The 20,751-nt window shown below is 59.0% G+C and overlaps 3 protein-coding genes across 26 annotated transcripts in view; 1 reads left to right on the top strand and 2 right to left on the bottom strand.

Annotated features, from left to right (window-relative positions):
- Positions 1 to 4,202, top strand: part of HNRNPM (heterogeneous nuclear ribonucleoprotein M) — a 40,762-nt gene extending 36,560 nt beyond the window's left edge. For all 10 annotated transcript variants that reach the window (XM_032308739.1, XM_032308744.1, XM_032308700.1 and 7 more), the window contains 3 exons: positions 681 to 1,483; positions 2,101 to 2,152; positions 3,777 to 4,202. In XM_032308739.1, coding sequence (XP_032164630.1) covers positions 681 to 1,483; positions 2,101 to 2,152; positions 3,777 to 3,940 — 1,019 coding nt within the window. In that variant the 3' untranslated portion in view covers positions 3,941 to 4,202. The remainder of the gene's footprint in view (positions 1 to 680; positions 1,484 to 2,100; positions 2,153 to 3,776) is intronic.
- A 969-nt stretch (positions 4,203 to 5,171) lies between these two features.
- PRAM1 (PML-RARA regulated adaptor molecule 1) lies at positions 5,172 to 12,471 on the bottom strand. 12 transcript variants are annotated; one of them, XM_032308752.1, is made up of 11 exons: positions 12,388 to 12,471; positions 9,139 to 10,501; positions 8,994 to 9,054; positions 8,841 to 8,929; positions 6,451 to 6,525; positions 6,257 to 6,311; positions 6,044 to 6,152; positions 5,736 to 5,898; positions 5,622 to 5,655; positions 5,495 to 5,529; positions 5,172 to 5,360 (listed from the first exon to the last, which is right to left on the bottom strand). In XM_032308752.1, exons 1-11 carry the CDS (start codon positions 12,388 to 12,390, stop codon positions 5,320 to 5,322), a joined length of 2,028 nt encoding a protein of 675 aa, XP_032164643.1. In that variant the 5' UTR covers positions 12,391 to 12,471; the 3' UTR covers positions 5,172 to 5,319. The 12 variants fall into 12 exon arrangements, with proteins under 12 accessions (XP_032164643.1, XP_032164652.1, XP_032164661.1 ...); XM_032308761.1 differs by having other exon boundaries at positions 5,172 to 5,357; XM_032308770.1 differs by having other exon boundaries at positions 8,841 to 8,917.
- A 4,645-nt stretch (positions 12,472 to 17,116) lies between these two features.
- On the bottom strand, positions 17,117 to 20,746 carry ZNF414 (zinc finger protein 414). 4 transcript variants are annotated; one of them, XM_032308871.1, is made up of 9 exons: positions 20,617 to 20,746; positions 19,600 to 19,912; positions 19,186 to 19,293; positions 18,989 to 19,094; positions 18,142 to 18,485; positions 18,011 to 18,061; positions 17,669 to 17,716; positions 17,390 to 17,563; positions 17,117 to 17,296 (listed from the first exon to the last, which is right to left on the bottom strand). In XM_032308871.1, exons 1-9 carry the CDS (start codon positions 20,617 to 20,619, stop codon positions 17,223 to 17,225), a joined length of 1,221 nt encoding a protein of 406 aa, XP_032164762.1. In that variant the 5' UTR covers positions 20,620 to 20,746; the 3' UTR covers positions 17,117 to 17,222. The 4 variants fall into 4 exon arrangements, with proteins under 4 accessions (XP_032164762.1, XP_032164744.1, XP_032164770.1 ...); XM_032308853.1 differs by having other exon boundaries at positions 17,117 to 17,563; XM_032308879.1 differs by lacking the exon at positions 17,669 to 17,716.
- Positions 20,747 to 20,751: the final 5 nt, after the last annotated feature.

The following is a 20,751-nucleotide window of genomic DNA, read 5'->3' as shown; positions in this document are numbered from 1 at the left end:
CTTACAGAGTGAGGCTCCTTGGGAGCGGCTCTCTGTCCCTCTACACATAGAGGATCTGTGTTGCTGTTTGTCTTCTTTATCTCCTCTTCATTACGTGGCTATAAACTAGCTGCTTTAAGCTTGGAGGAGCTAAGGAAATGCAGCCAGACTGGCCGTCAGCAGGGACAGGCTGGGAGAGGTAGAGGTTGTGAGTGACTTGAATTGTCACACATAATCCATGTCATCCGTCACGCAGGCTGACCCGCTCAGGGTGGGGTTTCCAAGCCTCCTTCATGGAGAGCGTTTCTCAGTTAGATTTGGTGGGGAGACCTCAGAGTTTTGGGGAATTGACAACCGTGGCTCACAAAGCAAGCTAGTTACAAGTACTAGGTGCTTCCAGAGTAACTCGGGATACATGTGGACACAAGTCCTCCAGAGTGGGTTTTCTTTTTCTTAAATTTTACTATGGAAATTTCAGCTGTGTCACAGAAATAGGAAGATGATGTCCTCACTGTCCCGCCTTAATAGTTGTTGACATTTGAGGGATGTCTGATGGTAACTTGTTGGGGGAGTTCATTCCTGAACTGTGGTTGAGCTTGTGAAGTGCCTAAGCCTCTGCACCCAGGTCACCCTCCTGGCATGGTGTGCACCCAAGTGTGCAAGTCCCTGATACCTGCCTGTGTTTTGTGTCCCTCTTACAGGTGGAGGTGGAGGCAGTGTCCCTGGGATCGAGAGGATGGGCCCTGGCATCGACCGCATTGGGGGTGCCGGCATGGAGCGCATGGGCGCAGGCCTGGGCCATGGCATGGATCGTGTGGGCTCTGAGATCGAGCGTATGGGCCTGGTCATGGACCGCATGGGCTCCGTTGAGCGCATGGGCTCCGGCATCGAGCGCATGGGTCCACTGGGCCTCGACCACATGGCCTCCAGCATCGAGCGCATGGGCCAGACCATGGAGCGCATCGGGTCTGGCGTGGAGCGCATGGGTGCCGGCATGGGCTTCGGCCTTGAGCGCATGGCCGCGCCTATCGACCGCGTAGGCCAAACCATTGAGCGCATGGGCTCTGGTGTGGAGCGAATGGGCCCTGCCATCGAGCGGATGGGCCTGAGCATGGAGCGCATGGTGCCCGCAGGCATGGGGGCTGGCCTGGAGCGCATGGGCCCTGTGATGGATCGCATGGCCACCGGCCTGGAGCGCATGGGCGCCAACAACCTGGAGCGCATGGGCCTGGAGCGAATGGGCGCCAACAGCCTGGAGCGCATGGGCCTGGAGCGAATGGGCGCCAACAGCCTGGAGCGCATGGGTCCTGCCATGGGTCCAGCCCTAGGCGCCGGCATTGAGCGCATGGGCCTGGCCATGGGTGGCGGTGGCGGTGCCAGCTTTGACCGCGCCATCGAGATGGAGCGTGGCAACTTTGGAGGAAGCTTCGCAGGTTCCTTTGGCGGAGCTGGAGGCCATGCTCCTGGGGTGGCCAGGAAGGCCTGCCAGATATTTGTGAGAAATGTAAGTGGCTCTTCAGTACCTTGGTGGTGCTGGTGGTAGGCACAGAGGGAGGAGGGGAGCAGGTTGGAGTCAGTTGGTGCCCTCGGTAGGGAAGCAGAGTAGCAGCACATAAGGCCACTTTGCTGCTGTCTCCAGAGTCTGGTGCTGGTAAGATAAGGAGGGAGTGGGAGAGCGTAAGGAACTCTGTGCGGCAGGAGCCCCGGGTTCTCGGACTGCTAGGTGGAAACCAGCAGTGAGCTCAGAAACCCTAGCTTCTTGATTCCCTTGGCTTGAAGAGCTGCTGCACCTGGGCGGGACAGAGGGCTGTATCTGCAGTATCTTTATACCAGCGTGATCACCTTCAGTTACTACTGAATGGTCTGTAGGCCACTTACCGTAGGTCACTGTCCTCTGCATGATTCTCCCTTAGACCGTTAACGCCACAAGGGAGTACGCTTCGTTTTGAATCTCATTCCAGACAGTCGTGTTTTGCTCTCTGCTGATCATCTCTGTTTGAAGGGCACCTTGTTTCTTGGCGCAACAAGTCCTGAAAGTTCCCTCAGAGAGACCCTGGTGTTTATGCATTAGGACATCAGGGTTTGGTTGTATCACTCATCAGGTTCTTCTTTTCCCTTTAGCTCCCATTTGATTTTACATGGAAGATGTTAAAAGACAAATTCAACGAATGTGGTAAGTGTTTGAGAAAGTCTTTCTAGGTGCTTCCATGTGTTGTGGCTTCAGAAATCTTAGCTTGTTAGTGATGCGTTTGAGAGGTGCGGTGAATCTCCCATCCTGGTCTTCACAGCCACTTGCCATGACTCGAGGACCAGTGGGACTTGCCATTTTTCTGCCTGTGCAAATATTCAAGCCAGTTGAGTCTCCTCTTATGTGTCAGACACTTCTCATCTGTGTTCTCAGCTTCAACCCCATCCTTCTCCTTTTATGGTTTTTGAAAGGCAGCAGTGTCCCCATTTTGCAGATGAGACAGGCAGAGTCACTTTCTCCAGGTCACATGGCTTCTGCGTGACAATGCTGAATAAAAACATCTGAGATGAGGTTGCTTTCTGCCACCACACTCTTGGTTCATACCTCAAAGAGCACTTGCCCAGAAGTTCCCAGGGGTGAGCTTATGTGTGAATGAGGTTGAGGGGCTCTGGTTGTGGTTTCCTGGCACCTGGGCCACCATTCTGAAAGGCTCCCCGTGTGGCTGAAAGGAAGTGAAGTTGTCCCAGGGTAAATCCCTGCCCCTCCCTCCCACCACCTCTGTTCTTTTAACTGTGTCATGTGGGAGCCTGGAATCTAAGCCAGAAGTCCGGGTGGCTTGCTGGTCAAGGCCGCCTCGGTGTTTCTCATTTCCTGTTTCACTGGGAGCTCAGATTGCACCACTTCGCTGCTTCTCCTGGTTCTCTTGGGGCAGCTGTTGAGCCATAGTGTGCCTTCTTGCCCTCTCCCCACTCCTTAGTCTCTGCGTTGTAGTAGGTATTCTGCAAAGTCAGGTTGGATCAGGCTACTGCCCTGTCTCAGACGCCTGGAGGTGCCTGTCTGCCAGTGAGAGAAATTCACTCGTCTCTTTGTACCTCAGCCCTTCCTCTTTCATCTCCCTCCTGTCCCGGAACCCTGAGTTGCAAGTGCCATTCTCCAGAATGGAGCTGTTAGAGCAAGAGTCTCCTTCTGGTGAACTTAAGTATTTCAGAAGTGTCCCGTGAGGAGCCCTCTAGATGTTCACCTTCCCTTGGGCTGAGTTAATGGCTTTAGAACCAAGGGCCCCCTAGCGTAGGCTACACGGTCACCTTCTTAGCTCTTCTCCTATAGACTTGTTCCGTGGTGGTGCTTGACACATACCTGGACGCTTACTCAGTGCTTGAATGAATATGTGAAGCCCACTGGGAAGACAGGACGCAGCCTGTGGCCCAGTGCACAGTGCGGAAGCGTCTGTTATATCATGACGGCCTCGTAACTGCTGTCATGTGGGGTCTGGAAGGTGAAGCCTCTGTAAAACTCGCCTGTAAGGTTGGCTTCACACAGCCCCCGTTACAACTTTCTTGAGTGAACGGGTGCGCATTTGAAGCTGCCAGGGAGGCTAATCACAGGTCAGATTGTTGTCCTGTTGGCAGAAGAATGGCAACATGGCTGAGGACTGTAGTCGCCGGATTCCGGCTGTCGTGTTCTGAGCATTTGTGTGCCAGGGCCGCTCTCCCTTTGACTCTGTCCACCGAACTCCAACAGGTGATCGGGACTGAGCGGAGCCCAGACTGAGGCTGAGCTCTGGGTTTGCCTGATGAGTTGTGGTCTCTTCTTCCCTCCCTGTGCCCAGGCCACGTGCTGTATGCCGACATCAAGATGGAGAACGGGAAGTCCAAGGGGTGCGGTGTGGTTAAGTTTGAGTCGCCAGAGGTGGCTGAGAGAGCCTGCCGGATGATGAATGGGATGAAGCTGAGTGGCCGAGAGATTGATGTTCGAATCGATAGAAATGCTTAAGCAGTTGCCTTTTTTAAACATCGATACCAGACCTCTGAATTTGTATTTTTTCTTGTTAACCATTTTAATTTGTTGGCTGGATGTATAAAGATGTTTAAAAAATTCAGTTGCTTTTTGGGGTAATTTGAATTACTTTTTTAATGACTGGGGTTCCATTTGACTGTTTGCATTGAGATTGCAATGTGCGCAATTTTTTTTGTAGTTGTGGCATCTTGTTGACATCGAATATGACTTTGATAATAAATACCAGTTCCTGAAAAGATGCTTGCTTTTTGCGTGTGTGTTGTGGGGCACCCACCTGCGGTTTGGGGAGCTAGAGCCAGTCGTCGTCTTACCTCAGAGCTGTGACCACTGGTGGGGGGGTTCACCCCTACTCTTGCTTAGTCTGTGGACCCTTGGGGGTGGAGGACATGGACCTTGGCCACCTGAGAGCTCTTACTGGAATCTGAGTCCCGAGTGACGTGGATTCTCCAGCGCCGGCATCAGAGCACTTGGGGGTTAGTGGTCCTGAGAGCAGCTCTTGCTCCCTCCTGTACGTTTGCTCTCTGGGGTACACTGTTAGGCTCATTTCCAGTTTGGCTTCTGTCATAATAGTCTTTGGCTGCTATAACAAAAATACCATAATTGGGCACCTTATAAACAACAAAAAAGAATTTCTCACAGTTCTGGAGGCTGGGATGTCCAAGATTCCGTGTCTGGTGAGGGAACCTGATCTTGGTTCGTAGATTGTACTTTCTGCAATCGCACATGGTGGAAGTGGCAGGGGAACTTTCTCGTGCCTCTTTTACGTAGACACAGTCACCCCCAGATAGCATCACACTGGGCAGTAGGCTTTCGGCAGAGGAATTGTGTGTGCTTGCGGGGCAGTGCGGGGGTGTGGTCTGTTCCTTGCCGCAGTAGCAGATGAGTGGGGTGCGGGTTACTGAGTGCATTTAGTCCTGTAGCCGTTGAGGCTGAGCGTGATACCTGAGCTCAGTCAGAACTGGGTCACCCCTCCCCCAAGATTTGATCTCATACCTAGGTCCCCGTGGGCTGGACAGCTGTTTGCAGCCTGTGTGGAGCCGCAGCCACTGCTTGTCATGTCTGGTCATGGTGCCCTACCCTTGTCACCTTCTCCCTGCCACACTTTTCCCCCCTGCTGTTTACTCCAGAAGGGTAAGACCCCCAGCTCTTTGATTGGGACTCCCACTGTGTGTCAGTCAGGCTGGAGAGAAAAGACAAGAAGCAGGAATTGCTTTAAATAGGAGCTTTATGTGCTTCATGTATGTAGGCAGGTGGGAGCCTGGGTGGTTCTGTGACTGCCAATCTGGGATCCAAGACTCCTGTGTTAATGGGTGGCTGGGCTGGCCGGTGGTCCTGGGTGTCCACACTGGTGGGCCTTACTGTTCCTGGGGTGATGGTTGGCTCTCCAGAGGGTCTGCTGAGGAAGGGTGATTTGCAGTGACTCTTCTCCCCATAAACGGATGATGAGCCGCCCCCGGGGAAATGGGGTGGGCGTTTTACCTCCTTCCAGGCACTGTGGTCCCTTCTAGCCTACCCAGAGCATCTACATACCCCAGAAGCCAACATCGTCATACACCTCCGTTTCCCTAGCAGAGAGCACAGTTTGGTCAGTAAGACTCACCTTGGCCCACTCACCAACCCACCCTCCCTGTCACCCCCAGTCAGGGCCAGCACTCACAGGGGCAGTAGAGCTGTTCTGGGCACGTAGCCGTCTGCAAAGAGAGTGGGATAGGTAAGCTCCCAGCCCTGGTGGTGGCCTGTTTCCTGGGACTTTCTGGCCTGGCTGACTTACATTTGCCCTTGGTGTCCCGGCACAGCATCTCATCCTTGTTGGTGAACTCGATCACCTCCAGGATCTCCCCACGCCGGATGCCCAGGTACTTGCCACCCCCACGGCGTGTCTTGGCGTTGGGATCGATCATCATCCTTGTGTGAATCACTATCTCCCCCTCAAACTGGGAAGGGGTATGTTAGAACCTTTGAAACATGTAGCACCCCAGGAACCCCATCTTCTAAGGATGGAATTTCTGGGGCCTTGGTCAACTGGGGCTGTGCCCAGAACCCCCAGGGCTCCTGTTCGGAGGATTCTGGTGTGCACACCTTGAACTTTTTCCGGAACTCCCTCTCGGCTTTCTCTGCCTTCCGGATCTGCTTCAGGGTCTTCAGGTCTGCGGGCGGCAAGTGCTGTGGCTGGGGGGCCTTCTCCCTCCTGAGGAATTGGATGCTGCTGAGGAAGATGTGCTCCTCGGGGCCCCCTTCCTGTCCTCCCAGAGCTCAGCCCCTCCGCGTTCCGTGCCCTTTGCCCTGTGGTACCTGAGTTCCGGGTTCTGTGTTGGCCTGGGGGGTTGCTGGGTAGATGGCACTTCATCTGGAAGCCGTCACAGCAGTGAGTTAGGGTCAGGACTGTTGGCTCAGCCTCCCTCTCGACACTGCTGGCTTGATCTTGAATAAGCCTTCCCTCTCAGTTCTCAGGACATCCACCCCCTCCCAACCCCCACCCAACCCACCTGTCCATCTGCTCCCCAGGCCTGCCTCCTGGGTTGTGAATTCTAACGGATTGCCTCTTGCTTTCTGGACTCCTCCTGCATGGAGGAACGGCAGAAACTGTTTACTGTAGTAACTCATTTCAGCCCTCACAACCACCTTACTACTTAGGATAGTAGGCAGTACTGTCATTCCCGGCTTGCTGATGAGGGAAATAAAGGCTCTGAGGGGTAAAGTAATCCTGCTCCAAGGTCATCTGGCTGGAAATGATAAAGGCAGGATTTATTTGCAGGCTTTTGAGGCCATTTCATGTCTGTCGGCTAAAAGTAGGTTGGCTTCTGGGAATTGTCATGGGATCTGGGTCAAAAATAAGGCAAAAGCATTTCCTAGAGCAAATGAAGTGGGCTTCTGAGAAGGGGGTGACGAGGGGGGTGTTCCTGGACTGGCCTGGCTGCTGCTGAGACCACATTGTGAGGGTCCCCCCTGCTGCCCACCCCACCCCCCACACCCCAGGGAGGGCTGACTTCTGGCAAACTGCCAGCCTTCCAGAGAGGAGCCTGCTGGCCAGGGGTTTGGCTTGTGGCAAGAGCCTCATGAATACCAGTTGAGTGAAGAAGGATCCAGAATTTGAAGCCCCCAGCTTTTTGCTCCAGACTCCAGCCTTGGCCTAGTGCTCAGATGATGAAGCCATCTATAGTCTTACCCAGGACACTACCTCCTGCTGCTCCCCGTTCTCCCAGAGGCATCCCAGGGCCCTCGCAAAACCAGCACAGTGCAGAGCACGGCCCCGGGTGCCGCGGTGCAGTGCAGACTTGGCACATCCGCAGCCCAGACTTCCTGGCAGTGTGACTGATCAGGTCACGCCAATAAGGCAGGCTCTGAGGGGGACCTGTTGAGATCCTGGGAAAGAGCTAGGTCTGCGGGCCCCAGGGTCTCCAGGGCAGCCCCCAGCGGAGTGAGGAACCCCTGCAGTGGGCCTGCTATTACTCCAAAGTGGAGCCGAATGGGTGGCTAGACTTGGTAAGGGCAAAGTAGCCTTTGGACAATCTATACTACCAGCGAGGGCCCACACGTAGTGTTTCAAGAAGGGAGAGATTTGAGAGGTGTAATTGATTGGAGTCTTGCAGAATGACCAGCATGGGATGGGGAGATGATTGTCCACAGGCAGGGACAGTGAGCAGAGGTGGGGTTCCTGGTCTGTTTGGGACTGGGGAAGGGGTGGGCCATGCCTGCTAGGCTGCTGGAAGAAGAATGGCCAGTTACTCCCTTTCCCCATGTCTGTGACCCCTAGAGCGGCCCCCAGACCCCAGCCACAAGAGCCTCACCAGAGCGGAAGCAGGAGGAGCCCTGTCAGGAAGCTGTGCTAACGGAGGGTGTTGCAAGTAGCCCTTGAGGAAGGCCCAGGAGAAGCAGAAGGGGCTCAGGGAAGAGTAGTAGAGGCAGCACACCTGGTGCAGGAGGGGAGGGGGGAAGGGGGAGCATCCCAAGGCACCCTTAATAATTAAGGTTCTCCTGTAGGAAGCCCTTCCAGAGAGAGGGCAGGAAACAGTCTGGGAGCACAGGGCCTGGGCTCCCTTGTGCTGGCGGTATGGACTGGGGCAGGATGCTTCTGGGGTCCTCAGGCTTTCGCTTTGTCTGTAGAGCATGCTGTCACTGCGGGGGCGGGTGGTTGTGCGTGTTCAGTGACCGTCACCTATAGGGCTTGCATGCAAGTCCCTTTTTTTCCCCCATTCAAAATTGGTGAAGGCATTAACCCTGGAGCTGGGCTGGAGACCTGTCTGCTTTGCCATTGCCCCGCTCTCCAGGAGAAGACGCTGGGAAGAGGGGAGAAGGCTCCTTAGGAACCCCAGAGCACAGACTGTGTAGGCCTGCAGGCTCAGGGGTCTCTGGCTCCAGGCCACGCCTGAGTTCAGGCCCAAGTCTGTGCTGGATGTCCAGCTGGCACCTCCAGCACTATAGGTCTGTGGAATCTGACCCTTTGTCCCCTGCTGACGGATACCTCCACTCTGCGCCCAGGCATCGGGGTGAAACTGGGGCCTCATCCATGTCACGAGCTCGCTTGCTCCCACTCACCCCTGCATCACTTGGCCACCAAGTCCTCTGGTTCTTCTCTTCCACTGCTCTTTCACAACTTCTCTCCCACCACCCTGGGCCACCCCCCTACCCTGGCCACACCATGCTTACTGGCTGTTGGCCTCTGGGCTGCCCTGCCTCCCTGTTCTGTCCATCAGGAGCTGGTCTGACTTTCCTGAAAGGTCCTTCCTGCCCTCTACTTTGTCCCCGGGCACTGCCAGGAAGATGGGTTGTCCCTTGGCTTCACACTCGCTTCATGGCAGAATATGCTCTTGCAATGAATGGTGCCCAGATGCCTGGGCAGGATGGTCTGGCTGAGGGCTCGGCCCCACCAACAAACCTCTGCCCTTGTGGCCGGGGCTGGAGTTGTCCATGGGCTCCACATCGTCATACAGCTCATAAGCCTCTTCCTGGTCCCTGGAGGAATACCTGAAATCAGGGCCTCTTTCAAGCCTTCGACCTGCGCCAGGGCCCGTGGACTCCCCACACTCACTGTAGGATGTCTTCAGTCTGTTGGGCCTGGAGGATCCCAGCAGAACCGGTCCTCCTCAGAGCTGTGGAGGGATGAGAGCGGGAGGGAGGCAGGCCCTGCCAGGGAGCCTCTTCCCCAGCTCTCTGCCTGGGTTGCTGTGACCCACCTGTGGCTGTGGCTGTGGCTTTCCAGAAGCTCTGGACATCCCTGAGGCCAGGGGGCAGCGGGGGCTTGGCTGGAGGGGGTCCCAGGCTGCTGACTGAGGGCAGAGGCCTCCGCCGGGGTGGGTAGCCGGATTTGAGGCCCAGCCTCGACCCTCCACTGTGAGAGCGAGCTCCTGATCTCTGCTTCCTGGCTCCCAAGCCAGGGCTGAGGGGGAGCCTGGGGCGGGAGCCTATGACCGCACTGGGGAGTGAGCTCTCTGAAACAGAGCTGGGGATGGGGGGCTTTTTAGGGAGACCACCAGAGAACTCATTGTGCAGGTACTTCTTGGGCAAAGCGCTGGACTCAGGCTGCGAGAACTTTCGGGGGGCGGCCTGGCACTCAGGCTGCAGAAACTTTCTGGGGAGCAGGCCAAACTCGGGCTCTGAGGACACCCTGGGGAGGATCCCCAGCTCTGGCTTCTTGGAGGGAGCTTTGCATTCAGGCTGCCGTGGCCGCTTGGGAAACACACTGACTTCAGGCTCTGAGGACCTCCTGGTGAGGTCACCAAAATCAGGATGCAGGAGTTTCTTGGGGAAGTCATTCAGCTGAGGGGCTGGGATCTTTTGGGGAAATGTATTGAAATCGGGTTTTGAGGGGTGGGGGTGGAGTTCACTGGACTCGGGCTTCCAGGGGGGCGTCTTAGGGACCTCACTGGTCTCAGGCTGTGGCAGGGATTTCTTTGGAAGGCCACCGACCTGAGGCTGCGGGGGCTTTCTGGGGTGCACACTGAACTCGGGCTGCGGGGGCTTCTTGGGAAGGGTACTGAGGTCTGGCTGTGAGGAGGAGGGGTGGGGCTCTTTGGGCTCAGGCTTCCAGGGGGGCGTCTGAGGGGCCTCACTGGTCTCAGGCTGTGGCAGGGGTTTCTTAGGGAGGCCACCGACCTGAGACTGCGGGGGCTTTCTGGGGTGCACACTGAACTCGGGCTGCGGGGGCTTCTTGAGAAGGGTACTGAGGTCTGGCTGTGAAGGGTCTGGGGTGGCTTCATTGGGCTCAGGCTGCTGGAGCTTCTTGGGGAGGGCACTGGGTTTGGGCTCTGTCGGGGGCCTGGCTGGATGGCCAGGCTCAGGCTGCAAAGCTTTCTGAGGGGCGTTGAGCTGTGGGAACTTCTTGGAGGGCTCCTTTGGCTCAGGTTTGGCGGGCTTCGGAGGCAGATCGTTACAGCTGGGCTGCAGGGGCTTCTTGGGATGCTCGCTTGGCTCAGGTGGTGGAAACTTCTTTAGAAGTTTGTTGAACTCAGGCTTTGGGGGTTTTTTGGGGTGTTCACTGGTCTCCAGCTGAGAGGCCTGGAACTTGGCTTGAAGGCTCCGGAAGTCCTGATGGCTCCCCTAAGGGACATGGAGCCAGTCAGGCGGGGGTTCACACAAGGGTTTCTCCTAGGCCCTCTTGGCCATCCTTTGTCCTTGGCTTGCTCTCCTGTTGGCCAGGGCCTCCCACGTTTGTTTCCAGGCGCCCCGGAGTCCCGAGATCTCCTCTGAGGCACTGCATATGCCCTCAACCTCGCCCCCATAACTCAGCCTCCCGATGCTCCACCATAGCCTGCTGCTCCCATAGCCCTCCCCGTCGGTTGGTGATGTCTTCTAAGTGTCCTTGAGATGTCCTGTGCTTCCGCGCTCCGCGTCCCTAGTGCCTTCTGTTCTAATTTCAAAACACATTCAGAATCCAGCCATTTCTCACTGCCCGTGCCACTGTCGTGCCGGCTGGAGGAACACAGGCTCCTCCCTGGTCTCCAGCCTCCATTCTGCCCCCCGCACCCCCATCTCTGGCCAGGCCCCTCTCCCACAGCAGCCGGAAGAACAGCCTCTGCTCCAAATCTGGCCGCGCTGCATCCTTTCCCCACGGTAAAAGCTAAAGACCTCCTGAAGGCCCTAAACTGGCGATCCGTCTCCCTTACCAGGTTACCTCCGCCTGCCCGCCTCGCCCCTGCTCCCTTCCCCCCCCAGCCCCAAGCCCTCTTCTGGGGCCTTTGTCCTGCCCCTTGCCTGGGACACTTCTCCCCATAGTCTGCTTCTTGCCTTTTCCACCTCCAGGTTTCTGCGGATGTTTTCTTACTGGAGGCGCCTTCCTCACAGACCACCCTCATTTAAAAAAATCGATTTCCCCTTTGGAGAACTCTCCATTCTCCCCGACCTACGTTTTTCTCTCAGTGCCTGCCACTGTGTATCATACGGTTTTATTTTACGTTGTTTCACTGGTGTGCCTTGGCTTTTTTGTTTTGGTTCTCTCTGCCCCTCAGCCCCCGTGGAAGGCCAGCGACTGGGCTCCCTCGTTGCTGTCCTCCAGAGCACGGCGCGCTGCTGGTGCTCAGTAGGTGCCCACTGAAATACGCAGGGTACACAGGCGCACACTCAGCCACGCCGAGTCTGATCGCCACAGACTCGTGCAGAGAGATGTGGAGAGACAAGAGACCTGGAAGCACGTGGGGTCAGACTCTGACAGCCCCAGATGCCCTCTGTTGGTGGTCGGGCCACTCACAGTGGACGGCACCCAGAAGCAGCAGCAGGCCGGCCCAAGCAGCGGCCCGCTCGGGCCGTGCCCCATCGGCGGCACACGTCATGTCCCAGACACCGTCTCCACCAGCCCCATGCTCTCCGTCCCAGACACAGGTGGGGTATACAGGTAGGCCAGGCCTGCTCTGACCAGAGGGGGCCCCGCTGCAGGCCTCCAGGCCTGGCTTCACCTGGACCCTAGGAGACTGGGGTGTGGGTGGTTAGGGCAGAACCATGGAGACTGCTCCTGGCCGTGCCTCACTTTCCCCATCCGGAGAACAAGGAAAGGTAGCGATTCCCACCTCGGGCCTGAAATGCGTCTACTAAAGCCCCCTCTCCAGGTGGGTTGGGGGAAGAATTCCCAGGTCACGCAAGGGACTAGAGAAATCAGGGTCAGCAGCTTAGGTCTCGGGTGACTGCTGGAGCGGGTGTGGGCGGCAGGTGCACGACCCAGTTCGTCACCTGCAGGAAGCCCCTCTGTTCACCGTGGCCCGTGCCCAGCTTGCTGTTCATGCTGACCTGGGAGAAGAGTCGTCTGGGCTGTCTGCCTGTTCCCCTATTCAAGTCCCAGCCCCAGCCCCAGCCCCAGCCTGGGCCACAGGCCCCTTGGGGCCCCAGCTGTCCCAGTGGTACATCCTGGCTGCTTCCCACCTCTGGGTCTTTGTGATGGTCTCTGCCGTTTCCCGGGGTGGGGTGGGGTCGCCTAGGGTTGGGGGTTCACTCACCATGGCTGCAGGCGGGTGATGGGCCACAGGGCAAGTGGGACCTGAGCTGGGCTGCTGCCTTCAGGAAGTGACTGTGGCTTCTGCTCCACGGGCCCCATGGGGGTGGGGGATGCTGGCCACGTTGGGAGGGCAGAGGAAGGAAAGGAGGCGGAGACAGCCTCTGCCTGTCCCCAGATCCTGCCTGGCGCTTGGGTTCCTGTCCTGCCTGCTGCTGTCTCTGTGGTCTCCGTGCTTCGTGTACTGGCTGTCAGCCCATGCCCAACACGGTCACCAGTTGCTTGACTCTGGTTCTGGGGGCTGGCAGACTTGTGGTCTCCAGGGAGGACTCCGTGCGTGGCCTTGAGGGCCTCCTTGGGAGGGGGAGCTCTGGGCCGGGAGACTCGGGAGTTGAGAGAGCGTGATGGGTGGGCCCTCCTGCCGCCTCTTGTTGCCTCATCCTCCTGCCTCATTTCCACACTTCCCCACTGCTGGATTCTCAGCTCTGAGCGGGACTTCCCTATTAGAGCTGCACATGTCACATGGGTCGTGGACGGTTGTGGGGGGCAGAGGGCCCAGCTGGGGTGGCAGATTTGGGGGGTGGGTGGCCTGCGTGTGTTTTAGCTAAGGCCTTGTCCCCTTGGGGAGGGAGGGAGACTGAGGGCAGGGAGAACAGGCAGCAGGGAAAGCAGTGAAGGGGGCGGAAGGAGTGGGCAAAGCTAGCCCTATGGGGGTGTGCGGCCCAGCCGGCCAGAGGCGACCCCTCTCCACAGGGCTTGGTCTGCTGGAGGTCAGGGACTTTGGACACACAGACAAAGGGAGAGTGCAGAGCCCTGATTCTCAAGTTTAGCTCTACATGGACATAGCTTTAGGAGTTTACAAAGAGATAGAAGGAAGCTCCTGGAGATTCTGACTTAATTGGCCTGAGCCTGGGGATTTCTTTCTTTAAAAGCTTATTTAAGTGACCCTCTAGACCCAACTTGGGCCTTGAACTTACAACCTCGAGGTCAAGACTCACACTCCTCTGACTGAGCCAGCCAAGAGCCCTGAGCCTGGGGATTTCTTCAACACTGAGGGTTGATTCTCCTGTGTCCACGAGTCACCTTACGACCCCATTAAAGTGCAGGTTTTGCCTCAGGCCCACGGTGGAGCCTCAGATTTCTAGACATCCCAGGTGATGCCCAGGAGTAGTGAGGGTGTAGAAGGATCCAGTCTGTCTAGAGGACAGTGCATTCCCAGCCGGACCCATCCGTTACCTCCATGCCGAGGAAGCCACAGGCCGTGCCATCGGAAAGGACTTTGCCTGTCTGTGTCCACTTTTAAGATGCACAGCTTGGGGGTCCTGGAGCCTCAGTGCCTGCCCATCACCATCCCCGTACTGGTAGGCATGCACCCTGGGTCGCCTTCCCAGAGGTGGGTCCTCCTTGGAACAGGGGTCCTGGGAGACCAGGGATGATAAGAATGGGTTCTGGGGTCTCTGGGACCAGCCAGCACAGGCTGGTCGCAGGCTGTGTGACCCTCCCAGTGTTCAGTGAGTGATGGAAATGCATGAAACAGGCAATTATTGGCCAGGAGCATACAACAGGTGCCCAATCAAGACAAGCTAAAGGACTGAACGCTAGTGACAAGCTGGTGACTTCCTAGGCTCCAAAGCCAGGCCCCCACCATGTGCATACCCACGGCCTGGAACTCGCAGTTTGGAGGGTCCCGCCCTGGCAAACCCTATTCCCCCATGGCCCCCAGGAGGTGTTTTCCCCTCACTCCCCTTTGTGTTTGGAGCTTTCCAGGTGGCTCTGGTCTGGTCTACAAAGCACTGCCATGAACTGGGACAGGAGGCTCCACAGATGGAGTTGAGGAAGCTGAAGCTCGAAGTGACCGCGGCCCAGGATCTGCTCCCGATTTCAGTGGTGGGGGTGGGGGGTCGGGCATGGGAAGGTGTTGGCTCGGTAAGCCTGTGGAACTCTGGGCTCAGGTGGGGTCCCTGGGTTCGGAAATGGGGGTGGGGAGCCAGAGCAGGCGTGTCGAATCCTTGCGCAAGAGCAGGGTCATGCACCTGGCTGCCCTGGTGGTGGTCCTGGGACAGACACGATGGTGGTCTCCACGTTCAGCCACATGTGGTCCAAGTGCACGCAGTCAAGGAGGACTGAGCACGTGGGCAGCCAATCCTGGGGGCTGAGGGGCACACGGAGGAGCTGGGGGCCTGGGATGGGGGTGCTCGAATCCAGGTCCAAGGCAGGGCTCTAGGACACATACTCAGGAACCTTACTCCCCTCCCCCAATCTGGTGGTGATGGGGCTGGTGCTGGACGCCTGCCAGCCAGTGCACAGGCACCTGGCCAGACTGACGGAAGCTGCCTGGAGAGGCTCACTCTTCAGTGTAAACCCGCAGTCTCTTATCAACCTACCCCCCCCACCGCCCCAGCCTGGCCAGGTGGAGGACTGCCCTCGCCTTCCATCTCCCTTCAAGACCGGCGCTCCAGGGCGCCCTCTGCTGGGCAGAGCTGGGGCCGTAAGAAGGCAACTCCGGCGGGTGGGGAGGGCCCTCCCAGGGCCAGTTTGCCAGAGGGAGGGCAGGGGCTCTGGAAGCCCAGGAGAGACACTGGGAGATTTCCCAGTTGAGCTGAAAAAGTTGGACAGGAGCTGGGAGGGGGCAAGGGTAGGAAGTTGCTTTTGAAGTGAGCAGGGTGCACAGGCCACGTCAGGATCCAGCTCCCTAGGCCTCTGGGCACTCAGTGTAGGGTGCTGTGGGGTCGGGGAACACTATCCCCAGTGGGGGTGGGTACTGGGACCAAGATACTGGCCTTGGGACTGTCTGGAAATGTCCTGAGAGACTGAGAAGTGGCACTGCCTGGATTTGGGGGTGGCTGAATGGCAGGGCCTGATAGGGGAAGGGACGCTGATGCCTTGAGACAGATTGGGGTCCTGGGGGAGAGGGAACCCTGAACCTTGTCCCTGGAGACGTGGGAAAAGGGGAAGGAGCCCTTTGGACCTCACTCCCTGGGTTTTCTTACAGACACCATCTTATGGGAACCGTCTTCAACTCCTAGGGTGGTACAGAATCAGTAAGGGAACTGAACTGGGCCTGGCTCCGTCATCTTACCCTCCAAGCCTCACCTTCTCTAGCTGCAAAATGGGCCCCTTGACCCCACCTCCCTCCCTTCCCGGTTCTCCGTTGGGGGTCCTAGGCAGCCATGGGTTTGGTAGCCATAGGGATGTGAATCACAAACATTTCCCAAGCCCCCTCCTCCCTCCTCAGTCCCTGTTGGAATCTTCCCAAGGACTCCAGAGGGTAAGAAGCATCCTGACACCCATCTTAAGGACTAGCAAAGTGAGGTGCAGGGAGGTTGTGTCTTCCCCAGGGTCACAAAGTCCTGGCTCCAAAGCTTCCAACTGGGAAAAGGAGAGCTCACGGGGCTAAAGCCCCAAGGTTCCCTGATGGCCCAGCTGGTCCCACAGCAGGTGCCGAGTGATACTTGCCTCAGCGTGGGCCCGAAGTGCTGGCAGAACAGACACCTGGCCTGAGCCCGCTGAGTCTCCGCTACAACCCCATCAATGACCCCGCAGCCCTGAAGCCCAACCCAAACACAGGCGGGGGGGCAGGCAGGCCCCTGGGTGTAGGTGGGCTGATCCTAAGGGCACTCAGATCAGCGCCCCCCTTCAGGAGAAGCAGAATGGCCTCTAGGGCTTGGAGCTGTTTAACTGCAGGGTTAGCGAGTTCCTGCTCACAGAAGGTCTATGTTCCCCAGGAAGAGGATGATGCGGAAGAGGAGAGGGAAGAGGAGTGGTGGGGAGATTCCGGATGGAACCTGCGGGTTATTAGAACAAGGCCTTCACCCAGAGAGCCACGGGGAGCCGCTGAAGGCTACCAGGCAGGCATGAGAAGAAACCTGTTTTCAGTGGTGTTCAGACTTGGGCGAGGGGGAAGGACAGGAGAGGTTGCTTCAGGTACTGGGGGTGGGGGACGAGGGTCAGGGGCCTAAGCCAAAGGACCCCGGGCTGGACAGGAGCAAGATGCAGGAGGTAAAACAGGCTTCTGAGGGGCGGCTGCCAACAGCATGCGTAAGACTTCCACACTCAGGAGGCTTGGCTCGCTGGGTTTTGGTGACCACAGGGTTGGGACAGCAGTGTGGCCCCAGAATTTGAAGCTTGACCCAGGACTGATTTCCCATGAAGGGAAGGGCGATCCTAGTGGCTGGAAGGCAGAGAGGGGAGGGGTGAGGAGGGAGGAAGTCCAGGATCCCTCGGGCCGCTTTGACCCACCCTCTTCCTCAGAGCTGACACAGGGGCAGAAGTGAAAGCAGGCAGCCAAGAGGAGGGTTTGGAGGACAGGGACGAAGACCAAACCAGAGCCCCCAGGCTGGCAGTGCCCACACCTGGGGACCCTGGCACCATCACCTCAACCTTGTCAGCTGTGAGTCTGAACTGGCTTCAGGAATGCGGGTGGGGGGCGGCTCCGGCAGGACCAGCCGCAGTACTTTCTCAGGACCAAGCTCCCAGCCTGTCCTGGGACGGAGGAAAAGCGAGGTTTCCATCCCATCTGGTTTCCGGAAATGGTGGGACAAGACAAGGGCACCGGCAGTCCCAGCTACAGCTGGAGAGGGTGGCACTGAACTGGAGACCTGGGTCCCAGTGTCAAGGTGAGGGGTAACAGTGAGGTTGAAGGGAGGCTTGTCGCCTCTCGGGGTGTGCGCACCCCATGACTGCTAGACTGGCCGGCTATGCATCGGAGGGGCAAGGGACCCAGACACAGCACAGGCTGGCTCATCGAGCATCCTTTATTGTTCCCTCTCCCCTGCCCCGTTAATTACAAAACTACCCCCATCCTACAGTCCGACTCCCCTCTCCCCACCGCGGCGGGATTCAGAACGGCGAGAAAACCGGACACTCCCCCTCTGACAGCAGCGGAGACACCTTGGGTGCAAGCGGGACCGGGTCTGGGTGGGGCAGAGGAGGGGTCGCCTGAGCCTCGGCCCCGCCCCTCGCCTCGGGCGCCCCGCCCTCCCCACTCGAGCGCTCCTCCGCCTTACCCGCCCGCGCGTCAGGGCGCGGCTGCCCGGGCCCCGGGGCCGCGGGGGCGATGGGGCGGTGGTCCTCCAGATGCAGTGTCATGGCGGGCCGCGAGGCCGTGGAGAAGGCGCACTGCATGCACGAGTAGCGGCCGCGCGTGTGCTCCCACACGATGCGGCTCGGGGCCGCGTGCCCTGCGGGCAGGCGGGACCCCGTCAGTCCTGGCCACCCCCAAGGATGGTAGACGTGGACGAGTGCGGGTCAGACCTTTCCCCGCCTCCCCATCAGCTCCCGGGCACCTGGCTGGTCTGGCCTGGCTGATCCATTGCTCCCGAGCGTGTTCCCTCCTGTAATTGTGGGGGGGGGGCACTAAACTTGACTTATCCGAATCCCCCACTCCCATCCCTGCAACCACCGCAGGGCGAAGGACTTGTGAAGCGGGCGCGGGTTTTACACGGAAACGCCGGCGCAGATGAAGGCTCAGGAGCTGATTTTTAAGGCAAAAATTTTGTATTTCGGGGGTGCCAGCTCTGGCCACTTGGGAAGGGGCGGGCAACGCTGCTTCCCAGCATCCCCTGGGCCCGCAGGGCGCAGAACAGAAAAATCCCCTCCACCCCTCCCTGGTGGTCACCTGCACGCACCTGAGGGCGCGTCGGAGCCGCCCTGGGGTCTTCGCGGGCTGCCGCCGGCACCTGAGATAAACGGGCGGATCAAGGTCAGAAGTCTGGGTGAGCCCAGCTCACCCTTCAGGCGGCGCTGTTCCCACACTCACCTTGGCTCTTTTTCCAGACTGCGGCGCTGGAGGCGGGCGGCCCGGGCGCCGCGGCCAGGAAAGGGCGCAGGCGTGGGGGGCTTAGGCCAAAGGGCGCGGGGTTCAAGTAGGGCAGGAAGGGCCCGGTGGGGGCAGGGGCGGGGGTCGTGAAGGGCTCGAGCAGCGGGAACTGCAGGCCGGGCGCCGACGCAGTGTCGGACTCCGGGGGACGCTCAGGCGCCGGTGGCTCCTTGTCCAAGGCGGGGGGTGGCGGCGGGGCTGGGCTCTGCGCATGCTCGGCGCAAACATGCAGGTGCTTGAAGAGCGAGCGGTGCGTGCGGAAGCGCAGGAGGCAGTTCTCACACCTGGGGGCAGGCATAGGACTGGGCTGGGTCTCCTGGGGGGCGAGGGCAGGGCCTATTCGATGCTACCTGGGGAGCCGCCGCACGAGGGTGGTAAGGGAGCCCAAGGCCCAAATCACAGAACGCAAGAAGCTTGCTCTAAGCGCCCCCCAATGTGGCCGCGACCCTTCCGGACCCCTCCGGGTCCTTGCCCTGGGAAAACGAGGAAGGAAGTCTGAATTTGGACTCAAGTGGCCAGTTTTCTTCTAGGAAGGTCAGGAGGGACGGGAGGGAGACACCCACGACATGCCCCGCCCTTTCCGAGCTCCGCCCTTCGAGGGTCTGGGACCCGCTCCAGTAACCAGTCTCTTTCGGGCAGGTAAGGGCCCGAGGCCACACCCACATCCCCGACTAGGAAGGGAGAAAGGCCTGGAACCCAGGTAGTGGCAATCAAATCAGGGGTGGGAGGAGCTGCCAGGCGCCTGATCACCAGGCACCAGGGGAAGTCGGGATAGTCAGTGTCTCACTTGAAGTAGCGGTTGGGTTTGTAGTGCAGTTTGCCATGTGCCACCAGTTCCTGCATGCTGGGGAAGGTCTCGGTGCAGCTCAGGGCGGAACAGCGGAAGAGCTTGCCTGGCAGGGATGAAGGACAGAGGAGTGGAAAGGAATGGCCAAGGCCGGCCTGAAGGCTCTGCCTGCCTCCCACCCCCTACTCTGGCCCTACCTTCCAGGGACTGTGTGGGTGGGCAGTGGGTACGCAGATGCTGTGCCAGGTCTCGAACACTGGGGAAGCTGAGACAGCAGCCAGGGCTGGAGCAGGGTATCTGCTTCCCTGCAGGATGCACAGAAAGGGGGGTGTCACCCACTCTTCCCCAGGCCACATGTCGAGTTCTGCCCCAGAGAGGCATATATGAGGCTGGAATTACCCTACTGGTTTCTTACCGGGGCCTTTACCATCTGTTTCCCCCACCAGGTGGAGCTGCCAGAGGGCAGGGGCTGGGTTGGCTGGCTCATCATTGTAGCCACAGCCTCAGTAAATGTGACTCCCTCTAGATGGGGCCCAAGTCTGGAGATAATCTGTATTCATCTCAATTGTTCCAAGGCCTGTGAGCCCCCAGAAGGCTCCATCACAGATCACCTGGTTGTTGGCGTCGTCTGGGAGGCCTCAGGTCCTCGCTGGTCCCAGGGACTGTGCTGGTCGGGCCAAGGCTGGATCCAGGACCAGGCTGAACACTGTCTGGGGCTGAGGGGGCACCCTGCTGGGTCCCCCCAGGCCCTCCTCGATCCCACGCTGGGGGTGTGGATGCCCGTTCAGGGCCTGGCTCCTCCCCCATGGAAGAGGAAGTGGCTGCTGCCGCCGCAACTGGGGACAACACCTCCTTGTCAGTCTCACTGAAGCTGGGCTCTGCAGAGGCCGGCATGTCCGGGCTGGGCCCCGAGGGTTCCTCCTCCTAGTGGAAGGAAAAGGCAGGGAGAACCCCTCTGGGCCCAGGTTGGCCTGGGCCAGCCATGGGAACCCCTCCCACCCCGCCAAGACCTGTGGACGTTCCTGAAGCAGCAAACGCCCTTGAGAAATCACCCCATCAGCCCCAATCCTAAGGAGTCACCATCAGGGGCGGGTAGAGGATAAGGGTGGACTGAACCTCCTGTGTTCCACCCTCTGGGAGGGAGCTGGGAGGTGTCCCAGCTGCAGAAGGGCGTATCTGTCAGGAATTACTCCTGTGAAGGCAGCAGTCCCTAGTCCCTAACTTGGGGGCAGGGCCGTGGCCTACGGGGTGCGGGCAGGGCGCAGGTTACAAAGACCAGGCTCCGAACAGGGCGCCGCTAGAACACCGTGGAGAGGCCAGAAGGGATCAAGCGCACTGTCCCCGAACGGAAACACACACACCCACCCGGCTGCAGCTGGGCAGCCAAACCCGGAGGTGCTAGGGGCCCGGAAGCATAGGGAACAGGGGCGGAGACTGAGTCCTGTAGGCGTGGCCCAGTCGAAGCGGGGCCAGGAAGCCGGGGGTGGGGTGTTCCCCAAGTGACAGCCAGCGACGGACGAGGGCCCGGATGTGGGGGCGGGGTCGGCCGGGCGGTGCGCTTGCGACAGGGCCGCGCCCCGCCAGCACCCGCTGGTTCCCCGCGCCCGCACCCGCGACGCCGCGCTCACCATCCTCGACCCGGCTCAGCCTCTTGTTCCTGCGGCTCCTGCGGCTCCGGCTGAGGCTGCGGCGACTCCCTGGGCGGCCGCGGGCTCGTGCTCACGTCGACGCCATTTTCCGCCTCCCAGCTCTCGCGAGAGCGT

This window comes from Mustela erminea, chromosome 1 (genome assembly GCF_009829155.1).
Source record: "Mustela erminea isolate mMusErm1 chromosome 1, mMusErm1.Pri, whole genome shotgun sequence".
Classification (NCBI taxonomy): Eukaryota; Metazoa; Chordata; class Mammalia; order Carnivora; family Mustelidae; genus Mustela; species Mustela erminea.
Note: the sequence above shows the minus strand (reverse complement) of the source record. Positions and strands in the feature narration are given on the sequence as shown.

Excerpts from the sequence above, each read along its gene's own strand:
- PRAM1 (XM_032308752.1), bottom strand. Across the intron at positions 6,153-6,256 it reads ACACAGAACCCGGAACTCAG|GAGGGAGAAGGCCCCCCAGC; the intron begins GTACCACAGGGC and ends CCAATTCCTCAG. Across the intron at positions 5,656-5,735 it reads CCGGGACACCAAGGGCAAAT|ACGGCTACGTGCCCAGAACA; the intron begins GTAAGTCAGCCA and ends CTCTCTTTGCAG.
- ZNF414 (XM_032308853.1), bottom strand. Across the intron at positions 18,486-18,988 it reads AAACCCAACCGCTACTTCAA|GTGTGAGAACTGCCTCCTGC; the intron begins GTGAGACACTGA and ends GCCTGCCCCCAG. Across the intron at positions 17,564-17,668 it reads AGCCAGGCCAGACCAGCCAG|GGCACGCGGCCCCGAGCCGC; the intron begins GTGCCCGGGAGC and ends GCCTGCCCGCAG.